This window comes from Balaenoptera musculus, chromosome 5 (genome assembly GCF_009873245.2).
Source record: "Balaenoptera musculus isolate JJ_BM4_2016_0621 chromosome 5, mBalMus1.pri.v3, whole genome shotgun sequence".
NCBI classification, from domain to species: domain Eukaryota; kingdom Metazoa; phylum Chordata; class Mammalia; order Artiodactyla; family Balaenopteridae; genus Balaenoptera; species Balaenoptera musculus.
This window is the reverse complement of record NC_045789.1, coordinates 8649574-8674367: the sequence shown is the minus strand read 5'-3', so window position 1 is coordinate 8674367 and position 24794 is coordinate 8649574. Positions and strand designations below refer to the sequence as shown.

The window sequence follows — 24794 nt, the reverse complement described above, 5'->3', positions numbered from 1 at the left end:
GGATCCAAGCATGAGAGGAAGAAGATTACGATTTACCCCCCAGCATCAGGAGTTCAATAATCTTCAGTTTTGTGCTCCACCATTAATGGACTTAAGCTTTCTCCTTATTCCTGCTTCTCTGTATTTTCCCGTCTGTTTTTGTTCAGACCACTTTCTGACATCTCTCTCCCTAAATATCCAAATTTACAGAGAGGGAAAATCAGATTAGACCCCAAGCCACCATCGTTGTTGTTCAGGCAGAGCCTTTGTGCCACGCCTCCTCTGAGGCTGCTGGCCGACTTCCCTTGGCTTGGGTGCTCGTCCCACACCATCACCTGTGGTGAGGCGGGGCATCTGAGTGGCTAGAACCTGGTCACCTATGTCTCAAGCAACCAGGAGGTCTGTGCATGGGCAGTTCTCCTCAGAAGACACTGTGGGTTGGTAGGAATCTGTAGGTTAATAAAGCCAGGTAAGTAATCCAGAGAGTCAGAGAACCCAAATGTAGGTGTGCAGATGGGCTACTTCAGAACCTCCTGGGATCCTTTTCAAAATACAGAACTTGGGGTTTCACTCCAGATCCACTGAATTAAAATCTGAAGGGAGAGGATTAGAGAACTATATATATTTTATCTCCGCAAGAGACCATAGCTTTGACGTTATGAGGGAACAGAGCTATGTGAAGGATGGGAAGGGTCAGGCTGAAGGTTAGGAAATCTTCTTGATTCTCTGAATGAACTTGTAGGGGAATTTTGATGTGCTCTAGTGGCAGTGTGTGTGAAAACACATTTAAAAAGTGAAAGTGCTGAGGTGAGGTAGTTTCCTTCAAAGAAATACAGTGTAAGGAATGTGTATCCCTGTAGTTTCCAGAGTTTACACTTATGACTCAGAGAGACCAGCAAGAACTAATGTTAAACCCAAACACCATGAACTTTTGGCATGGCCTTATACAAAAGCTGAGAGCTTGCTTCCTTTTTTTTAACCTTATCTATAACAGGTATATTTAGTGAAATATCATAAGCAACATGTAAAGTAACTTTATCAAAATGCTGCCAGAAGTATAAATAAAATCAAATTTTCAGGAAATAAGTTAAGAAAATCTTTTGTTTTAATGGGAGAAAGCTAATAGACTATTTTGCAATGCTTTAAAGGAAGAGTCGTTTCATATAAATATAGCCTAAAAATTGACATCCCTATAAAAAATAAGCACATACTTCTTCTGGATATTATTATCTTTATTACAAAACAAATATTTTATGTTGAGGTAACATTTCAAAGGGTATTCGGCAAAAATCAATTGAATTCTATACACACAATTTTGCTACGTGCGACACAGGCAGAGGACTCTGAGAACAGGTTTTCTAACATTGCACATAGACTGATCTTAGAAAAAAGTAAGCTGAAAGTTGTCTATTTAAAGAGGAATTTTCTTTTTCCACGCTCCCCAACCCATTCCTGCACATCACCAGTGGTCAGGGAGGTGATTCTCACTGGAGTTCCACAAAAAACATTGAAAAGGATCAATTAATTGAAAAAAAAAGTTTTACTTATCCAAAACACCTCACTGTGCCATAATTTGAAAGTGCTTTCACAAACTAAATATTTATTCATACAGGATTTTCTATTGCTTATACCAAGAATAAATAGAATTGTCTTGTCTTAAATGGAGAAACCCTATGCAATGCTCCAACTCCAGTGTCTTTTCTGCTGTGAAGCCTTCTCTGATTCTCTAAGGCAAAGTTGGTCCCCGCTCTGTGCTCCCATATATTCTGTTCATACCTGTGTTATAGGACTCACCCCACTGGATAGTAGTAATTCTTGCTTCCGTCATATGTATCCCTCTTTAGCTTTATTTATCCCTCCAGAAGCTTGTCAGGAGCAAGAACCAAGTCTGAAGCTTCTTTATATCCCCAGCACCTAGCACAGTGCCTGGTACCTCACAGAATCTCAATAACTGTGTGTTAGGTTAATGAGTTAGGAACTATTTCAGCTGTGAAGCTATAATGCACATCTTTCCTTGCTTCGGGTCTCATTGAGGGTATTCTAGTGAAATTCCCCGTTATTGAAACCTCTATGATTTGGTGACATCCTAGAAAGAAGTATAATGTCCAGTATTTCCTTTCATAAAGGAATGGTCTCTGGTTATTCTTCTGACACAAACATCAATAAATTACAGTTATAATGATCTCCTTAGTCTCCAGCCCCCAAGACACCTGTGTGCGAGAGGCACCGAGGAGCGCCCGCGCTAATAGCCGTCTTGGCAGTCATTGTCATCTTGATCCCCGATGGGTTTGTTGTGATAAGCATCGACTGTTAATCTTCTGCTTTCCATCTCAGTGTTTTTGGACTGGATTTCTTCCTCGCTGCTTGATGTGCTCTCGGTTGAGCTGCTGTCCTGAGAATCGCTGCCCTGCTCTTCCTCAGACGGGCTGTCCTGGCTTTCCTGGCTCTGGCTCTCTGTTGAGGCGCTGGGAGACCAGGGGCCCTCCTGGCTGGAACTGTTCTCCTCTTCAGTGGACTCCGGGCTTTCCTCCGAGGACCTGGTGCTCTCACTGGATTCGCTGTCAGTTTGCTCCTCTCTGGATTTGCTCTCTGAACTGGAGGGTTTATCCAAGCTGTCCTCTTCACTGGAGTCACTAGCTTCCTGTTCTTTTGAGTGACTGGTAACGTTATTGGGGTTGTCACCTCTGGACTCACTCACTACCTCTTCCTGAGATTCACTACTGTTTTCTTGAGAAGGCAGGTCAACCTCTTGACTAGACTCACTGCTGGGGTCTTGGCCATGCTGACTGTCTTCCGGGGACCGATTCTCCTCGCTCTCCTGTTGAGAGTCACTCTTGCTGTGTTCCCTGGATTGGCTGAGACCAGCCTCTTTGGAGTCGGGGTGTTCTGTGGAGTCACTCTTGCTTTCTTCCATTGTGTTGCTACCATCAGGCTCACCTCTGCCATCTTCCTCGGAGATGCGAGATGATCTGAAGAATTTCCTACTGGGATACCTCACTGATGGGCTTTCACCAGAATCCTGAGTGCTTGCTTGCTCCTTTTTGTTCCCTCTCGAATCTTTTGACTTGAGGCTGGCACTGCTTATTCTGGAATTGCTTCTCTCACTCCTGAAGGTGTCCGGGCCATCGCCCTGCATTCCTTCGTCGTCAAACTCAGAGCCATCCCCGTGGCTACTAACCCCCTCACTGTCGCCTCCCACCCAGAGCTCTTCACTCTCGCTGTCTGGAGTGGAGTCGCCTCCCTCAGGCCTGCTGGGCCCCTCGTCCTCACTGCCGAAGTCCCTGCTCTCACTGGTGGTGTCTTGGGCGCTGTCTTCCCCCTGTGGGACACTCTCCTCCGCGGATCGTGTGGTGTCAGAGGACTCCTCATCACTTCCGAGTCGGGAGTTCCCTCCTCGCCTCTCTTCAGGTCCTGGGCCATTGTCATCATCAGCCAAGGTGTCATCTCCACTCTCGTCTTCATCGTCATCTTTATCATCTCCTTCTTTCCCTCCACTCCTAGAAAGGCCACCAGCTGGTCTATGAATGTATTGCTGATGATCAAGGCCCAGGCCCTCCTCTGATTCAGTGCTGTCGCTGGAGTCTTCATTTACCTGGAGTTTGGGGTTAACAGACATGGTTAGTACCCCAGGAGCTGCTCTCAAGGGTGCTATTTAATGCCCATCTAGGCTCTTTTTGCTTTCTTCTTCCTATGTCCCTCATCAAAGCCATGTTCAATGTTATGGCTCAATAATGTTTCAACCAGGGGTTAAAAAGGAAGGAAGAACAGTTGAAAGTCAAGTCATTCCATTTTACACAGGCACAGTTCACTTAATGCTGCAAAAATTTTCTCAAAAAGTTTTATAGCAATCACATTTATGGAACTCAATATTTAAGTGGGAGTCCTTAAAGGATACTTTCGGAGAATTTTTTGTAAATTAAAGAATTGGTTTATAATACTCACTCATCAAGTTGTTTGGTTTAAAGCAGAGTTTTTTAAAATAGTGGGTGATTTTTTTTTTTTTTTTTTTACACTTGATCTTAGCCAAAAGGCCGAGAAGCGATTATATTTTTTAATGTAAACATATAAATATAGTTTAGGTACAAAAACGTGGACTGGGAGGGTACTTACCAAATTCATGGTAATGCTCCTCTCTGGGGAGGGAGCGGATAGGACTTGGAAGGATAAAATGACTCAATTTTTTTTTCTAATCAACTCTGGGGGAAAAAATGTATTAGGGCAGGCGGATGAAACCTTTCGCTAAAATGAAAGTATAATATTGTAGTAAGGTATAAATCTCACCAAAACCATGCTTAGACCTCATTTGCACAGGCAGAGAGCTGCCTGTAGAAGGCTTAGCTGAAAGCCTGTAACTAGTGTGACCACCAAGGCGGCTTAGTTCTAAGTGTGAGCTCAGAGAGGTGATTCCCCAGAAGTAAGACAATTGGATGCTCTACTCAGATAAGGAGGGATAGTGAATCTTCATTCATTACGCTCTGGAAAAATCTGCTCTCTCTACCATATCCTATGACAGAACATTCTTGCCAACTTTTTTTTTTTTTTCCCCACATGTCCCTACTCATCAATGTCTGAGTTTCCAGTCAGGACTACAGGGTGATGACACCTTTTCCCGTCACTAGCGTTTACACTGATCCATTGGAACTGAGCATCTATTTAGTTTTCCTAACCTCGATAGGCACATACTGCACCCCTCCCAAGGTGCTATCATCTTCTGAGAGCCCAGAGAACACTGAGGCAATAAATCACAACGTCCCCAGAAAAGAGCATTTCCCCAATTCTAAGCTTATAAATCTGTAAAATGTTCCTCTGACAATCTTTAGTAAATAGTGGTAAAAAGCCTAAATTCATTTTCCAACTCTGATTGAGTATAGAATGCAACATGGGTCAAAGTTTCAGGGAGAAACCTGGTTCCTAGAATGTCTGGAGCCCCTCGGGGTTGAGATTGGTCAAAATGATAGGACAGCTAAGAAAGCAGTGACACTGTCTTAGGAAAATGAAAAGAATAAGGAGGAGGAGAAGGAGGAGGAGGAGGAGGGGGAGAGGGGGGAAGGGAGAGGGACGATGGGGAGGGGAAAGAGGATAAGAAGAGGAAGCTGTCAAGTTTTCTATTAAAGTGATACAAGCGAAGTCAGCTTTCCCCTCTCCCAGGGCCACAGATGAGACGATTTTAAAGATGTCATTACTAAAGCATGAAATCACTTTCACACTCTTACCATCATCTCAGGCCATTTGGAAGGTAGTAAATCCAAACCACAAGTGATTGATGTGTGTCCTATTTTTTTCTTTATTCAGGAATTACAAACATGAAGCAGCTGTCTCCTTAAAGGTTCCTCAGGGCTCTCCTATTCTCTCCTCCAACAGGATTCCGGGCACAGAGGTGGTCTCCAGACCCAGCAGGTATCTCACATTAACCAGAACTCTTTGCCTGATCTGAACTGCTCCAATTGTGAAACCAACATTTGAGATTTATGAGTGAGCTATTCCTTGTCTTACAGAGTCTATGACCGTGTGTGTGTGTGTGTGTGTGTGTGTGTTCTCTTTAACTAGAGGGACATTTAGGGCCACAGTGTCTATCATCTGGCCTCAGTGATAAATATGGAATGAAGAGCATGTCTACCTCTGAATTCTCCCACTCATTTTTCCCTTCCTATTTTATGGGACAATTTAGCCAGCATAACCAAAGGTTAGAAAATATTATATTTAGAATGGTCACTAGGTAATTTAATCTAACATCATTTCCTTTGATTCCTAAGTAGCCTGGAAAGTTAAGAAAGGTTTGTTTAATTACCTGTTCCTCTGAGCTAACTTTACTTTCTTCTGATGACTCACTTCTCTCCTAAAAAGAAAAAAAAAAATGTTTATTTTTCATGTTCGTAATTCTTGAATAAAGAAAAAAATAGGACACACATCAGTCGCTTGTGGTTTGGATTTACTACTTTCCAAATGGCCTGAGATGATGATATGAGTGTGAAAGTGATTTCATGAGATGTTTATGATAAAAAAATCAATGAGATAGTTACCAAAGGTGGTGTTGGTGTCTGAGCCAAATGACCCTGTAAAGAAGGAAGGAAGACAAGTTACTCTTTCACAGATGGATCATAGCATTGCAAACATTTAGGATAATATTAGGGTTTTTTTAGTATATTGATATATATTTTGTATTCACATGAATATTAATGCTATTTTATAATGCAATGGCTAAAAAATGAATGTCAGATGACCAGTGGCCTGAAAAGACCTTGTGATATAAAAAACCTGGAAGATTTTTGTATTTCCAATACTTAGACAAAAATACAATTTCTTTGAAGAAAAATATACAACCTAGAGGAAATGTAAGAGAGGAAAAAGAGCATTGGAACTCACAAACCCAGACTTAAGTCTCAGTTAGCTCCTTGGCTTAGGTTTTAGCCCTGAAAACTGTCTTGATGCTAGCACTGAAATTCATGTGTTCCAGGAAACATCTAGCCTCAGGTAAACTGCGATGGTTGGTCACTCTATGTGAATTTGCACAATTCACTTCACCTATCTGATGTCAGTTTCTTATTCGTAATTTAAGAATATTAGCAACCACTGTGCTTATTGCACATGGTTGCTGTGAGGATGAAATTGGCTAATGCCTATGGAAGCATCTTGAAAAGTATTCAGTATGATATAAGCTGAAGAAGTGATCCATTTTGAGAACATCTACTTTATAAAATTCAATAGCGGACAAAACTGAATTGAAAAAGCCATTGAACCTTTCTTGAGTCACGTAAGATCACCAAAATAACAAAGGCTAAATCTGAAACTTAGTCATAGTTCTGATTTATTTCACTTTCTTTAATCTGATGAGAACTCTAAGAATGCCTGTACCACCTCTGGTGCCCTCTCCCCATCTACTCTCCCCCTCCCCTTGAACATGACGAAATCCCAAATCCCATATGGCTCAAAGCCACTGAGCAATGGGTACGAAGACCCAAGGTGCAGAGTAGAGCAGAGGGTAGCTGCTGTCAGCATGTCTTCAACAAGCCTGTCAGCAATGCTGGGCCGGGATACCTCCTAGAGGAAGGGCCTGTCATCACTTAAAGTCTTTGCCCTGTGACACTGCGGCAGGCACCATGGCAGACTCTACCCCAGTCACTTAGCATCTGGAATTAGGAATGGAAGGGAGCAAGACATTGGTTTTTTTCTCATGCCAAGGCTAGACTTGAGAACACAGTGTGTTTGGGGTACTCAGGCTGAATGAAAGAAGGGATCCACAGCAGCTGCTTTTAAATAAACCAGCCTAAGGACATTCCTGATGAAAGTTTATGTAAGAAATCCTGCAATATCTATTCCAGCCTCAAGCAGGGGCAGGACCCCATCTCAGGCCTCTGACATTATCTGGCCATCACTAATAGCATTGTGCCCTAGCTGTGTCATACGTAAAAGCCAGCAGGAAACAAGGTAATGAAAAAACATTCTGATTTAGGTTGAGATTTTAAGCCTTACTCCTAGAGTCAGTCCTTTATATCCATGGGTTCCACATCCACGGATTGAGCCAAACTCACATCAAAAATATTTTTAAGAAAAGTAAGAAAGAAAGAAAGAAAGAAAGAAACCTCCAGAAGTTTCCAAAAGGCAAAACTTGTATTTGCTGCACTCCAGCAAATATTTACATGGCATTTACATTGTATTAGGTATTATAAGTAATCTAGAGATAATTTAAAGTACACACGAGGATGTATGCAGGTTACATGCAAATACTACATGATTTTATATAAGGGCCTTGAGCATCCATGGATATTGGTATCCAAGGGGGTCCTGGAACTAATGCCCTGCGGATACAGAGTGACAATTGTAGTTCCAGTCTTGAAAAGCTACTGACTTCCTAGACCTGACCCTTTCCCAAGAGGGATGTAACACCCTAGTAAAGAATATGAATTCCGGAGTCAGAGCGACCTGGGTTCAAAGTCTGGCTCTAACACTAATTAACCACATAACCTAGACAGACTAGGTTACTCTCTGTGTCTCAACACAGAAAATACAACACCTAATTCACTAGGGGTACTGTGAAGATTGAGAAAGTTAATACATGCAAAACACACAGAACCGTGTCTGGCAGTGGTTGTTGAGTTATTGAGAGTTAATAATGATTGGGTTATTCGGAGCCAACACTCAATAAACATTAGCTATCATTCCGAAGACTCTAGCATTCTCTCATTCTTCTTTCTCTTCTCACCTTCCGGGACTTGATCTCCTAACCTCCTGCCTACCAGACATCTGATAAAACAGATTTCTAGTCCTAACCCTTCAAGGACAATCTTTGTTCACTGTCATCCATCCCCTTGCACTACTATACAGACCAACCACAAAAATAAAGCTAAAGGAAAAAATGCTTCCTCACCAAATTATACTATTAAGTTGGAGTTGAAGCATTATATGGACTACATTTTCTTATAAGAACCAGAAATTATAGCCCTTACTCCCTATATCTTAGGTTATTAATGTGTTCATTAAGTCATTAGTAGTTTCAACATTTGCAATGAAGCCATAAAAGTATTTCAAAAAAACTTTTCTGCTCACCTTCCATTCTTCAGAACTCTTAGATTCAGTATTTTGATCCCTGGCAACCTAGAAAATTCAGCACAGGTGGTCGGCCCACAGAAATTTCCAAAGCAGCAGCTATTAACACTTCACCTACTTGGGAGCGGTATTAGTCAAATTTTAGCATGCATCAGAATCACCTGGAGGCCTTGTTAAGACACAGATTGCTGTGCCCTATCCCTGGAGAGTCTGGTTTAGTAGGTGTGATGGGGGACCTAAGAACTTACATTTCTAACAAGGTCTTAGTTGGTGCTGATGTTACTGGTCTGGGGAATGACGCTTTGAGAACCACTGCTCATGAGGAAGAAACAAGAGCAGCCTAACTATATGAACGGCAACTGAACAGAACAAGGAATTATTCGGATGATATTTTATAGAAAAGAGCTTCCTAAGAAGCTACATTTTCATCTGACTGCAACATACACAGCCACTTTGGCTTATAGCCATGCAATTTGTGCAGTTTTAGGTATAAACAGTTTTTTTTTCATGCATTCCTACCCTGATACTTACTGGGAGAGCACAGGACAATCCCCACAAGAACATAAGCAGGATGCTGGTCTTCATTGCTGGGTATGTCACCTCTACCTGTGATGAAAGACAGAAGATGCTTTTCTCCACCCTCAAGAAATATAGAAGCTTCAACTTTTTAACACCTTCTTTCTATTAAAAAAAATAAACTCATCCAAATGTCCATCAACTGAAGAATGGATAAACATAATGCACTATATCCATACAGTGGAGTATTATTCAGCCATAAAAAGGAATGGAGTACTGATACACGCTACAAAGTAGAGGAATCTTGCAAACATTATACTGAATGAAAGAAGCCAGACACAAAAGACCACATATTGCATGATTCCATTCATATGAAAAACCCACAATAGGCAAATCTATAGAGACAGAAAGTAAGTGTTTGCCCGGGGCTGGAGGATATGAGCTGATGGGGTGACAACTAAGGGGTGAATTTTGAACATAATGAAAATGTTCTAAAGCTGACTTTGGTGAAGGTGGAATAACTCTTGTGAATATATGAAAAACCATTGAACGGTATACTTCAAATGGGTGAGGTATATGATGTGTGAATTATATCTCAATAAAGCTGTTTTTAAAAAACCTCTATCCTAAGAGCTAAATTGAAAACTTTTCAATGAGGAGCTCTGTAAACACTTCTTCACTAACACATAAACTATGACAAATGGAGGAAAAGTTAAGAAAAAGCAATAGAGAAATTTCTGACCATTCACTTTTTTTCTTTTTAACATCTTCATTGGAGTATAATTGCTTTACAATGGTGTGCTAGTTTCTGCTTTATAACAAAGTGAGTCAGCTATACATATACATATATCCCCATATCCCCTCCCTCTTGTGTCTCCCTCCCACCCTCCCTATCCCACCCCGCTAGGTGGTCACAAAGCACCGAGCTGATCTCCCTGTGCTATGCGGCTGCTTCCCACTAGCTATCTAATGTGGCAGAACAGACTGGCAAATATCTTCTGACCAAAAAACTACATTTATTGATACCATTGATACCATTGATAGGTGGTGGGCATTTGTCTTCACACACACATGGCTCCTCATTCACGTTTATAATCACATAATAACGTCTAGACAAAATAGCTTGGTTTTGCATTTTTTTCTTCATCTTCAAGAGATGCATTATGGCAGGCTTCATATTACAGCTCCAGAAAGCATTTAATATCCTCTGTGCTACTTTTAGTCATACATTATACATGATTATGCTAAATTTTTAAAGTGTCATTCACAATACTGAAGGATTCAGGGAAGATTAGAGGTTTGGGATACACTTGTGAATCACACTAAGAGAAACCTGCCAAATCAAACTGTATTTTCCTGGAGGGTGGCTTCATTTCACACTTCAAGAACTGGTGGTTTGGAAAACAATTTGTTCTATATCTAAAAATAGACATCCTAGATGCTAATGTAAAAAGTTATTGAAATGATTTAAAAGGAAAATAATTTGCCCTGCACTCGTAAGCCCTGGGGCTGCCCTAACAGACTTGTCAGATGGACATCCGTATACTCTGTGGAAAATCCTGCTGGCTGATTTCAGACTTCACTTTTGCTGATTTGTGTCTTTTTTTTTTTTTTTTTAACTTTTGGATTTATTTATTTATTTATTTATTTATTTATTTATTTATGGCTGTGTTGGGTCTTCGTTTCTGTGCGTGGGCTTTCTCTAGTTGCGGCGAGTGGGGGCCACTCTTCATCGCGGTGCGCGGGCCTCTCACTATCGTGGCCTCTCTTGTTGTGGAGCACAGGCTCCAGACGCGCAGGCTCAGTAATTGTGGCTCACGGGCCCAGTTGCTCCGCAGCATGTGCGATGTTCCCAGACCAGAGCTCGAACCCGTGTCCCCTGCATTGGCAAGCGGACTCTCAACCACTGCGCCACCAGTGAAGCCCCTGATTTGTGTCTTTAAATGTTAAATATATACTATGCCAGTGACAAAAGATCTAAGCCAGAGATCCCCAACCTTGGTTGTATATCAGTATCACCTGGGGAGATTTAAAGCAATACCAGTGCACAAACCCACCACGGGGTAATAAATCAGTTCACTGGGGGAGGGAACAAGCATGGGTTTGTTTTCAAGGTGCTCCAAATGATTTTAACCTCTGATCTAAGAAATAATAGTACCTTGCTCCATAATGTCTGAATACACTGAATAATGTCTGGAACATTGGGCTCAAGAAGTCACCTAATCTTATTTTTTTTATTTATTCAAGAAAACAATAGAAATCCTAAGATAAGGAGACTGAGAAGGTTCCTCATTTCTACCTTCATAAAGCTCAAATGGTCCAATAGAGCCTCTCCTCCTGTATCTTGAGTGTTATTCCTCGTCAACATAGCTATTCTTTGTGTTATTTTCTTTATTCTAATCCAGCATACTTTGTATCAGTCCTTGTGTGTTGATATTATTTTTATTTCTTTTTCAAATCTTTCCCCTAATATCAACAGAGAAGACATATGAAAATGTTCAGCTGCCCCTAAAACAAGCCTAATTCGACAGATATTACTTCTGAAGGAAACCAGAATATCTCATCCCCAAATATGCCTCTTTGACATAAAAATTATCTTGAGCTGAAGGTACTTGAGAAACTGCAGATGCAAGAAGGGTGCTCTGATCTTCCTTCTTTTTCCTGGAAGCAGGAGATAAATCTCCCACGTGAAATGTGCCCTCCCTCTCCCAGGAGGAGGGAAGACCTTCTCATCACCAGAGACGGAGTCAAGGCTGAGGGAAATCCCTGCAAACAAATCAGTTAAACTAACCCGAGCTTCCAGGTTACTTCTCCACGATCTGCTGCCCCTGTGTCTTGTCAATCCTTCACAAATGTATTGTTTCTTTGCCTAAAAGGTGTAAAATCTTCCACTCCGGTCACTTCTTCACGTCCTCATTCTCTTGTGAAGGTGCCCATGTACATGTAAAAATTTTAATACAACTTGTATGCTTTTCTCCAGTTCATCTGTCTTCTGCCAGTTTAATTCTTAGGCTTAGCCAGAGACCCCAAGAGGACAGAGGAAAATTTTTCCTCCCCTACACTTCCCTTTAGTTCCCATAATCAAAACATTTTCTTTTAAGAAGTTCTCAGGTTCATTTCTTAAGGAAAGGAAAGTTTCTCCCAAATATGACACTCTCAGAATAACTGTGTACCAATGGTATTGGCTTCATAGGTCAAATAATCATGAGGTGTCTCACATTTTCATTTTCAAAGTGAAATTTGAATAGAGTGATAATCTCATGGTGCTCTAAAACCCAGCAAGTGTTCCAAGAATTCAACGAATATTGAGTTCTCCTCTTGTATTTTCTTTTGCTTCTCTCCTATCTAAATAACAAAAAAATACTCTACACCAATGAATGTTGTGTGTTTTATGAAGGAAGTGTGTGCTTCCAGTGTTCAGTTTCTCAGGGGTGTAATATTATGAAACATAAGGAAGATGCAGTGACTCGTTCGTGCTTCTAGAAATAACATTTAGCACCCTGACTCAAAGTCATAATTTTCCAAGTAGAAGTCTGGCAAACTAAAATAAAATACAGCCTGAGGTCCCGAGAGAGCCGATGTTGCCAACCATAGAATATAGTCTGCCATCAAGCATTACAGAAAGTCAGAGCTCAAACACTATACGTATTAGGTTTTCAATTAGTATTTTTGATAAGAATAATTATACTTGTGTGAAGTGTATTCCAAATGAGAGCTCCAAACTTTCATAAGCTTTTTACCTACCACCCCAAAAAGAGTAGAAGCAGATATGCAGTAGCCCTATTCTGAGTAATAAATGAGCAAAATAGCTACAAGCCTAAAAGATGAGTCCAGAACCCTAAGTTCTTCTTCAGTGATTGGTAAATGTCATTTATACATTGCACGTGCTGTCATTCTACAATGAGAACATGTAACAGAAGGAAATCAACAACCTCAATTTGAGTTCCACCTGTATGGAAGGCAATGTGTGTATCAGAGCTTTTCAACCTTTATGAGTTGTTCTCCCAGAATTGAAAAGATCCAAAGTGTTTAGGATCTGGAGAAGTGGATTGCAGTCCCTTCTCTCTCTGGCCACCCTCAAGTGTAGCCAGAACTTCTTTGTGCTCTCAAGTAAGAGACCTTGTTCCAGAACTTCCTCAGAGTCAATATTCACTTTTAAAGTATATATTTTCTTTTATGTAAACTAAAATGAAAGAGGTAGGCTAAAGGAAGGAAATGAAAAACTTGAAAAATCATAAGCTCAATTTATCATGCTTAGTTTGCTTATTTTTGACTTCATGTTGTTATCCTTAATAATACTAATGAATAATATATCCATTTATTAGCAGTCAATAAATAGCTGTTGAGAACATCTTATGTGCCAGGCACTGCTCTAGCTGCTTGAGTATACAACAATGTGTAATAATGATAATATGCTTGTCTTACAAAAGCAAAATTACCCAGAACCCAAGTAACCAGAACCTCCATTAGCTAGAATTTGTTTCTTTATTACTCTTCGAAAATAAAGTGGAATTTGGCCAGGACATGAATTCTATCACAAATTCAGAAAACCAAATAAATAAATCAATAAAAATTTCCAAACATTCCAATTGTAATTGTCTTGAGGTCAGTTATAATCAATCTCAATCAATCGCTTTCAACCACAGTAAAATAACTCCTAGGTGTCCCCAAATTAAATATAGATGTAGGAGGACACACAGCATCTGAGACACATTGGTCCACATCACCATTGGGGATCTCTAGTGGACTAACACCGTTAGAAAATTGTTTGTTTGTTTAAACATTTTAACCAACCAGATCGAAGTAGCATAGTCTACTTGGCTCTCAGTTAAACAGAAAGTATGGGTCACCAGAAGTTATAGCTCTTGAAGAAGAGGAGTGCCTGAAGTGTTGCTATTACACGTGGGATCTTCTAGATGTCATGCAGAAAGCATTGCCTGACCACAGCTCCCACTCTGTTGTGGAAGACAGACACTTCTGATATAGATGAAGAAATGGAATAAATGCAGCAAATAAAAATACACATGGGCAGGAGTATATATACTCCTAAGTCTTCTACACTAGGAAAGGTTTTTTAAAAGACAGTTATATTCAACATTTACTGACCTCTGACTGTATGCAAGGCATCATGCTAACATGAATACCCAGCCAGACAATAGAAAAGCAGTATAATTATCACAGCCATGGTTTGTTTCAGAAGTCTTAACATCTCCTTTCAGCTACTCAGTTCTCAGGAATATTATTGGATGAAAAGCATTATCTGATTTTCAACTTAAGAGACCATATTTACAAAGTTCTGCCAGTCTAGTTTAGATTCTTTTATAACATCTTGTAGGCCATGAGCATACCTATATCCATAAAATCTAAATGTAAAAGCTGTATTTGTTTTGATAATTAAAGCAAAACTTCAGAATGACCTTCCATCTGCCACCTAATTAGTAAAATTTCCCTTTCAGAATACCATGCAGAGATCTAATTAAAGTATTACTGAGAAGAGCACCTGTCTCTATTGACTTAACCTGTCATTTTAATATCATTATTTACTGTGGCATAAACAACTGGAACAAAATGGAATCGTTTTTACCCAAGGCACAGCTCTCCCCATCTTTCTCTGCATGACATAATGCCGCTCAACATGTACACATGCTTAATATTTTCCAAACAACACAGTAGAAGTCATTTAAAAAAATTAAACAATGAGAATGTCTTACCTTCTTCAGTTTCACAAAGGCTTTGCCCCAAATGTCTCAACAATCAGGCTGATGTTCTCACAGAGGAAATCTGTGACAATGAAGCCACTCTTGTGTTGAGGTTCTGAACACTTCTTTGATGGTGCAGGAATTTAAACTCTGCTTCGGCTCTTCCCAGCCAATCAGCTGCGGCCTGGGGGTGACTGACATCACAAGGTGTGACCGGGACTCCAGTACACCCACACTTCCTCCAGCTTACAGAAGCAGATTTTCCCTAAAAAGCTCTTGTGGTTCCCAAATGACTAGACTAGTTTCAATTAAATTGAAGATCTTCCTAAAGCTTTATTTTGATTTCTAAATATATGTCATTCACATCCATGCAGGCTTATGAGCATTATAAACAATGACAATATCTTCCACCCACTGGCAGATCCCAGCAGACACAAGGATGGGAAAAGGAGAGTCAAGGAGTAGGTAGAAAGTTTCCTGTTAATGTACATTTCCAGGTTGCACACGAAGAACCTACTAAAATACTAGATTTGCCTAAGTTGTTGGTGTTGAGAAGATGGGCTTTCATTCTTGCCCTTTTCATCTTTTAACAACTTCCATTACTCATCTCCTTTTCCTCTCATCTCCCTACCCTCCTATACACACAAAGGTCCAAAATTCTTACTAATCTAACAAAGTAGCCCCTTACAGAATTCTGTGGTGATTGGAAATGTTAAAGCACCTCCCTAAGTAACTTTCATTTTTAATTGAAAATAATTTAAATCCAGCACTTCATTACTCCCCTCAACTGCCTGCCACATTTTGGTTTTAACGCTGGTGACTCTGAAATCAGTATTGGATTAAAAGAAAGACTAGTTGGGCAGCATCCGGAGAAACCAATTTCCAAGGGACTTTCTGCCATTCCCGAAAAAGTAATGAAATGAATAAAATGGTATTGACCAGGACTCTTCAGGGAGTGTGCTGAAAGTTGTGTAGGGAGCTGGAAGTGAGGTGGGCAGCTCCCAAGGAGCATGCTCAAGTAACAGTAGAAAGACCACTGGACAAATATTTAAAGAATATAAGCCACCTGAATTTAACTTCCTCAAGAGTGGGGATGTTTGCTTTAATTACTGGTGTATATTGTCCGAATATCTAGGTGCCTGGGTCATAATAAACACTCAATAAACAGTTTTATGAATGAATGAGTGGCTTTTAACTGGCCAGACTATTAGCTTGCCTGCAGTGCCCACATGATTCACTCTGACTTTTTTTGAAAGAGTTATGATTGTTGGAAATTTTAATTGATGCTCCTACCAACCTGGTTCTGGAGAATTGGGTTGCCCAGCGTTATCCAGGAAACTAACATCTAACTCACGGGTTTTTAACTTTCTCACTGTGAGCTGCGATGAGGCTGGGGCAGAAAATGTGGAGAGGAGAGTCTATTTTCATACAGGGCTGATTAAAAGACCAAAGTTCATAGGCGGAAGCTATAAATTCCCTATGTTCTGTTCTGGTTCTGAATTACACTTCCTGGTGGTTTCATAGGTCTTGACTGAGGTCTATCCTAGAAGAAACTTATAATCTAATGTCAGAGCGGATTCTGGGAAGGTTTTGGCAAAGGGTGTTACAGGACGTTGTTTTAGGATCTCTCCAAATTCCCACATAAAAACAGACAGAACAACTAGATAACAAGACTGAAAACCATGGACAACATGTACAACAAAACTAAATGTTTTAGTCCTATTGCTGCCTTAAAAACCATTTCACTACTTTATGTATTAAAACAACAACTATTTTGTTATCTCTCATAGCTAGGGCTGCAGTCATCTGGGGACTCAACTGAAACAGAATATTCAATATCGCTCTCATATGGTTGTTTCTGGGGAGCTGGAATGGTTATTCTGAGCACTTTAGTTCTCCCTCCCATGGCCTCTCCTTGTGGCTTGGCCTTTTCACATGGTGGCTGGAGTCCAAGAGCTGCCCGAATGTCACTGTCTCCATATTCTAATGGTCAAATCAATCACAGGGCCATCCCAGATTCAGAAGGAGAAATCGTCTCTATCTTTTGATGTGAAGAGCAGAATGAATGTACAGGGAGCAGAGGAAATGTTGAGGCCATTTTAGAGATTGGTTACCACACTACATGACAGGTTGTAGCCACAAACTCCAAACAAAGTGGCTGAGGACAAGCCACCAACTGCCACAATTCCTACATCGTCTGTGCAGGACTAAGCAGAGGGAAGCAAAAGGACATCTGATGGACATGCGAACAGGAAACACCAACATAGTCAATAATTGTTGCTGGTAGGTGCGAAGGGAACATAATAAAATCTGAAAGATCTGGAGCAGTCTAGCCCCTAAAAATTCTCAAAACAGACACCACAGCTGCCTTCCAGGACAGACCCACATAGAGGAGAAACTGCTGGGAGTGGAATAAAAATTTCACAGAATAGGTAAAGTAAAGGAGGCACGAATAAGTGTGGGAGAAGGAAATGGAAACAGCAAGTCTTAGAAAGAAAGCTGCTACATTTTTTTTTAAAATTAATTAATTAATTTATTTTTGGCTGTGTTGGGTCTTTGTTTCTGTGCGAGGGCTTTCTCCAGTTGTGGCAAGCGGGGGCCACTCTTCATCGCGGTGCGCGGGCCTCTCACTATCGCGGCCTCTCTTGTTGCAGAGCACAGGCTCCAGACGCGCAGGCTCAGCAATTGTGGCTCACGGGCCTTGTTGCTCCGCGGCATGTGGGATCTTCCCAGACCAGGGCTCGAACCCGTGTCCCCTGCATTAGCAGGCAGATTCTCAACCACTGCGCCACCAGGGAAGCCCCTACATTTTTTAACACAATATGAGAACAAGAGAAGAGGGTGAAAGCTACCCTGAGCTATACCTCCTTCCAAAAGTTCAGGAAAACCAATTTCATATGAAAACAGCGAAAAGCTATGAAGTTTAGATTAGAGCAGGAAACAAACAACCTTACAGACAATGAAAGCATGCTGAGAATATATCAACACCGTGACATTCTATTTTAAAAATAGCAAAAAGACATTATGAAAATGGCACAATAGATGAAAAACAACATAAATAGAAATTAGAATAATTCAGAAATTATTGAAAGTCATGAAAAATTTGAAATAAGAGAAAAATTTTGAAAATGAAGACTAAACTAAAAGGAACAAAAGAGGGAATAAACACAACAGATAATTCCTTAAGAGAACTAGAAGGCAAAAAAAAAGAGGAAAATGTTTTAAATTTAAAAGAAATGAGGGGGACCTTCAAAATGGCAGAAGAGTAAGACGTGGAGATCACTTTCCTCCCCACAAATACATCAAAAATACATCTACATGTGGAACAACTCCTAGAGAACACCAACTGAACACTGGCAGAAGACCTCAGATTTCCAAAAAGGAAACGATTAAAATGTCCACAAAACTTCACACCCCCATGCAATATAAAGCAAGCCATGTGGCTGACAGGGTCTTGGTGCTCCGGCTGGGTGTCAGGCCTGAGGCTCTGAGGTGGGAGAGCCGAGATCAGGACATAGGTCCACCAGAGACCTCCCGGCTCCATGCAATATCAAACGGCAAAAGCTCTCCCAGAGATCTCCATCTCAATACTAAGATCCAGCTCCACTCAACAGCCAGCAAGCTACAGTGCTGGACACCCTATGCCAAACAACTAGCAAGACAGGAACAAAAACCAACCCATTAGCAGAGAGGCTGCCTAAAATGATAATAACGTCACAGTCACCCCAAAACACACCACCGAACTTGGTGCTGCCCACCAGAAAGACAAGATCCAGCCTCATCCACCAGAACACAGGCACCAGTCCCCTCCAGCAGGAAGCCTACACAACCCACTGAACCAACCTTAGCCACTGGGGGCAGTCACCAAAAACAATGGGAACTACAAACCTGCAGCCTGCGAAAAGGAGATCCCAAACACAGTAAGTGAAGCAAAGTGAGAAGACAGAGAAACACATAGCAGATGAAGGAGCAAGGTAAAAACCCACCAGACAAACAAATGAAGAGGAAATACGCAGTCTACCTGGAAAAGAAATCAGAGTAATGATAGTAAAGATGATCCAAAATCTTGGAAATAGAACAGAGAAAATACAGGAAATGTTTAACAAGGAGAACTAAAGAGCAAACAATGATGTACAACACAATAAATGAAATTAAAAATTCTCTAGAAAGAATCAGTAGCAGAATAACCGAGGCAGAAGAACAGATAAGTGACCTGGAAGTTAAAATAGTGGAAATAACTACCTTAGAGCAGAATAAAGAAAAAAGAATGAAAAGAATTGAGGACAGTCTCAGAGACCTCTGGGACAACATTAAATGCACCAACATTCAAATTATAGGGGTCCCAGAAGAAGAAGAGAAAAAGAAAGGGACTGAGAAAATATTTGAAGAGATTATAGTTGAAAACTTCCCTAATACGGGAAAGGAAATAGTCAATTAAATCCAGGAAGTGCAGAGAGTCCCACAGAGGATAAGTCCAAGGAGAAACACGCCAAGACACATATTAATCAAACTATCAAAAATTAAATACAAAGAAAAAATATTAAAAGCAGCAATGGAAAAACAACAAATAACATACAAGGGAATCCCCATAAGATTAACAGTTGATCTTTCAGCAGAAACTCTGCAAGCCAGAAGGGAGTGGCAGGACATATTTAAAGTGATGAAAGGGAAAAACCTACAACCAAGATTACTCTATCCAGCAAACATCTCATCCAGATTTGACGGAGAAATTAAAACCTTTACAGACAAGCAAAAGCTAAGAGAATTCAGTACCACCAAACCAGCTTTACAACAAATGCTAAAGGAACTTCTCTAGACAGGAAACACAAGAGAAGGAAAAAACCTACAAAAACAAACCCAAAACAATTAAGAAAATGGTAATAGGAGCATACATATCGATAATTACCTTAAATGTAAATGGATTAAATGCTCCAACCAAAAGAGATAGACTGACTGAATGGATACAAAAACAAGACCCATATATATGCTCTCTACAAGAGACCCACTTCAGACCTAGGGACACATACAGACTGAAAGTGAGAGGATAGAAAAAGATATTGCATGCAAATGGAAATCAAAAGAAAGCTGGAGTAGTAATTCTCATACCAGACAAAATAGATTTTAAAGCAAAGACTATTATAAGAAACAAAGAAGGACACTACATAATGATCAAGGGATCAATACAAGAAGAAGATATAACAACTGTAAATATTTATGCACCCAACATAGGAGCATTTTGATACATAAGGCAAATGTTAACAGCCATAAAAGATGAAATTGACAGTAATGCAATCATAGTAGGGGACTTTAACACCCCACTTTCACCAAGGGACAGATCACCCAAAATGAAAATAAATAAGGAAACACAAGCTTTAAATGATACCTTAAGCAAAATGGACTTAATTGATATTTACAGGACATTCCATCCAAAAACAACAGAATACACTTTCTTTTCAACTGTTCATGGAACGTTCTCCAGGATAGATCACATCTTGGGTCACAAATCAAGCCTTGGTAAATTTAAGAAAATTTAAGAAAATTAACAAAAAACCCCAAAATTTAGAAGAAGGAAAGAAATCATAAAGATCAGATCAGAAGTAAATGAAAAAGAAAGGAAGGAAAAAATAGCAAAGATCAATAAAACTAAAAGCTGGTTCTCTGAGAAGATAAACAAAACTGATAAACCATTAGCCAGACTCATCCAGAAAAAAATGGAGAAGACTCAAATCAACAGAATTAGAAATGAAAATGAAGTAACAACTGACACTGTAGAAATACAAAGGATCATGAGAGATTACTACAAGCAGCTATATGCCAATAAAATGGACAATCTGAAAGAAATGGACGAATTCTTAAAAATGCACAGCCTTCTGAGACTGAACCAGGAAGAAATAGAAAATATGAACAGACCAACCACAAGCACTGAAATTGAAACCGTGATTAAAAATCTTCCAACAAACAAAAGCCCAGGACCAGATGGCTTCACAGACGAATTCTATCAAACATTTAGATAAGAGGTAACACCTATCCTTCTCAAACTCTTCCAAAATATAGCAGAGGGAGGAACACTCCCAAACTTATTTTTTGAGGCCACCATCACCCTGATACCAAAACCAGACAAAGATGTCACAAAAAAGGAAAACTACAGGTCAATATCACTGATGAACATAGATGCAAAAATCCTCAACAAAATACTAGCAATCAGAATCCAACAGCACATTAAAAAGACCATACACCATGATCAAGTGGGGTTTATCCCAGGAATGCAAGGATTCTTCAAAATATGCAACTCAATCAATGTGATGCACTATAAAACAAATTGAAGGATAAAAACCGTATGATCATCTCAATAGTTGCAAAAAAAGCTTTCAACAAAATTCAACACCCATATATGATAAAAATTCTCCAGAAAGTAGGCAGAGAGAGAACTTACCTCAACATAATAAAGGCCATATATGACAAACCCACAGCCAACATCGACCTCAATGGTGAAAAACTGAAACCATTTCCACTAAGATCAGGAACAAGACAAGGTTGCCCACTCTTACCACTATTATTCAACATAGTTTTGGAAGTTTTAGCTACAGCAATTAGAGACAAAAAAGAAATAAAAGTAATCCAAATTGCAAAGAAGAAGTAAAACTGTCACTGTTTGCAGATGACATGATACTATACATAGAGAATCTTAAAGTTGCTTCCAGAAAACTACTAGAGCTAATCAATGCATTTGGTAAAGTAGCAGAATACAAAATTAATGCACAGAAATCTCTTGCATTCCTATATAATAATGATGAAAAATCTGAAAGAGAAATTTAGGAAACACTCCCATTTACCATTGCAACAAAAAGAATAAAATACCTAGGAATAAACCTACCTAAGGAGACAAAAGACCTGTATGCAGAAAACTACAAGACACTGATGAAAGAAATGAAAGATGATACAAACAGATGGAGAGATATACCATGTCTTGGACTGGAAGAATCAACATTGTGAAAATGACTCTACTACCCAAAGCAATCTACAGATTCAATGCAATCCCTATCAAACTACCACTGGCATTTTTCACAGAACTAGAACAAAAAATTTCACAATTTGTATGGAAACACAAAAGACCCCGAATAGCGAAAGCAATCTTGAGAAAGAAAAACAGAGCTGGAGGAATCAGGCTCCCTGACTTCAGACTATACTACAAAGCTACAGTAATCAAGACAATATGGTACTGGCACAAAAACAGAAACATAGATCAATGGAACGGGGTAGAAAGCCCAGAGATAAACCCATGCACATATGGTCACCTTATTTTTGTTAAAGGAGGCAAAAATATACAATGGAGAAAAGACAGCCTCTTCAATAAGTGGTGCTGGAAAAATTGGACAGCTACATGTAAGAGAATGAAATTAGAACACTCCCTAACACCATACACAAAAATAAACTCAGAATGGATTAAAGACCTAAATGTAAGGCCAGACACTATCAAACTCTTAGAGGAAAACATAGGCAGGACACTCGATGGCATACATCACAGCAAGATCCTTTCTGACCCAGCTCCTAGAGAAATGGAAATAAAAACACAAATAAACAAATGGGACCTAATGAAACTTAAAAGCTTTTGCACAGCAAAGAAAACCATAAACAAGATGAAAAGACAAGTCTCAGAATGGGAGGGAGAAAATATTTGCAAAAGAAGCAACTGACAAAGGATTCATGTTCAAAATATACAAGCAGCTCATGCAGCTCAATATCAAAACAAACAAACGACCCAATCCAGAAATGGGCAGAAGACTTAAATAGACATTTCTCCAAAGTAGATTTACAGATTGCCAACAAACACATGAAAGAATGCTCAACATCACTAATCATTAGAGAAATGCAAATCAAAACTACAATGAGGTATCACCTCACACCAGTCAGAATGGCCATCATCAAAAAATCTAGAAACAATAAATGCTGGAGAGGGTGTGGAGAAAAGGGAACCCTCTTGCACTGTTGGTGGGAATGTAAATTGATACAGCCACTATGGAGAACAGTATGGAGGTTCCTTAAAAAACTAAAAATAGAACTAACATACGACCCAGCAATCCCACTACTGGGCATATACCCTGAGAATAGCATAATTCAAAAAGAGTCATGTACCACAATGTTCATTGCGGCTCTATTTACAACAGCCAGGACATGGAAGCAACCTAAGTGTCCATCGACAGATGAATGGATAAAGAAGATGTGGCACATATATACAATGGAATATCACTCAGCCATAAAAAGAAAGGAAATTGAGTTATTTGTGGTGAGGTGGATGGACCTAGGGACCATCATACAGAGTGAAGTAAGTCAGAAAGAGAAAAACAAGTACTTGCTAACACATATATAAGGAATCTAAGAAAAAAAAAAAAGGTCATGAAGAACCTAGGGGCAGGACGGGAATAATAAAGACGCAGACCTACTAGAGAATGGACTTGAAGATATGGGGAGGGGGACGGGTAAGCTGGGACAAAGTGAGAGAGTGGCATGGACATATATACACTACCAAACGTAAAATAGATAGCTAGTGGGAAGCAGCTGCATAGCACAGGGAGATCAGCTCAGTGCTTTGTGACCACCTAGAGGGGTGGGATAAGGGGGATGGGAGGGAGGGAGACGCAGAGGGAAGAGATATGGGGATATATGTATATATATAGCTGATTCACTTTGTTATAAAGCAGAAACTAACACACCATTGTAAAGCAATTATACTCCAATAAAGATGTTAAAAAAAAAGAATATCTATTAGTCTACTTCCTTTCCTGAACACATAAAATTACATGCATAAATATCAGTTGTGATCTATGTGCTTGTTTTAGTATATTTCCTAATTCTATTTCAGTAAACTAATTTTGGATTTTAGTTTTCTACTCTTCAATTTCCTTCTCTTTTCTTTCTTTAGCTGCTCCCTATAACTTCACTTTTTATTATCTGTTAATATCTTTAGGACTAGACAGACCCTTATAAGACACTTTGTAAAGGATAATATTTCCTCTTTCCTTGCATAATTTAAAGGAACAAATAGCTTTGTCCAACTTCCTATTTACTACAACTTAAGTTGAACCATTTGCAATTGCTTTTTTTTAGGTTAAAAAAAGAACAGTTGAAATGAAGCAACCAGCACTGCCCTACATTACAGCTGAACAATGTGGGCTTAGGGGCGCTGACCCCTGCACCGTCGAAAATCAGCCTGTAACTTAGTCAGCCATGCATATCCTTGGTTCCTCTGTATCTTGGGTTTTGTATCTGCAGATTTAACCAACTGGGGATAATGTAATACTATAGCAGATATTTATTGAAAAAAATCTGCATATGCAGTTCAAACCCAGGTTTGTTCAAGGGTCAACTATACATCTTTCTTATCTCTCCATGTCATCTTCTTTTTTGTAATTTCTCTATGAATCCTATACTTCTGGCATCCTCATCTATTCCTTCTACCCCTCAATACATTCTGCTTCTAATCAGTGGTTCATCTGACTCAGAATTCCCTCCTTGCCACCGATTGTATTAGTCAGGGTTCACCAGAGAAACAGAACCAATAGGATATGTAAAGCTAAATAAGAGATATAGATGTAGATATAGGAATAGGCACATGATTATGGAGGCTGAGAAGTTCCATGAAAGTTAACAATACTGAAATACTGATATAAAGTCAATACATTTTCTTATGTTACATGATAAGGGAATAAGAGAGGAAAGAAGACAAAGATATTTGAGATATATATACACATATATATATTCACACACAAATGTATTCATAACAAAATAAGGAGGAAATGCTCATGACAGGTACAGTCCTTATTTCTGTAACTGGTCATGTGGTCATAGTTGATGTTTGTAACTATCTTCATCTACTACCCATTCTATGTCTTTTGCCTCCAGCAAGCACCTCAGCTGGTCATGGTTCTTACCTGGTGAAGTCACACAAATCTTCATTCCTGAAGGGTCTGTGCCATTTGTAGTCCTGCCTAAATTGGGTGGTTGTAGTTTTCCATTTACCTTAATCACAAGGCACGATAATACTGAGACACCATAACA

The 24794-nt window shown here is 39.7% G+C and overlaps 1 protein-coding gene across 3 annotated transcripts in view; it reads right to left on the bottom strand.

Annotated features, from left to right (window-relative positions):
* Window positions 1-1279: 1279 nt before the first annotated feature.
* The window catches only part of DMP1 (dentin matrix acidic phosphoprotein 1), a 29184-nt gene continuing 5669 nt past the window's right edge, over window positions 1280-24794 (bottom strand). Inside the window, exons 1-6 of one of the 3 annotated variants that reach the window (XM_036852046.1) lie at window positions 14751-16486; window positions 9055-9129; window positions 8524-8571; window positions 6000-6032; window positions 5768-5815; window positions 1280-3571 (exon numbers count right to left, since the gene is read on the bottom strand). In XM_036852046.1, the coding sequence (XP_036707941.1) occupies window positions 2222-3571; window positions 5768-5815; window positions 6000-6032; window positions 8524-8571; window positions 9055-9108 (1533 nt within the window). In that variant the 5' untranslated portion in view covers window positions 9109-9129; window positions 14751-16486 and the 3' untranslated portion in view covers window positions 1280-2221. Of the gene's footprint in view, window positions 3572-5767; window positions 5816-5999; window positions 6033-8523; window positions 8572-9054; window positions 9257-14750; window positions 16487-24794 lie in introns of those variants that run through there. The other 2 variants (XM_036852047.1, XM_036852048.1) reach the window with 2 other exon arrangements.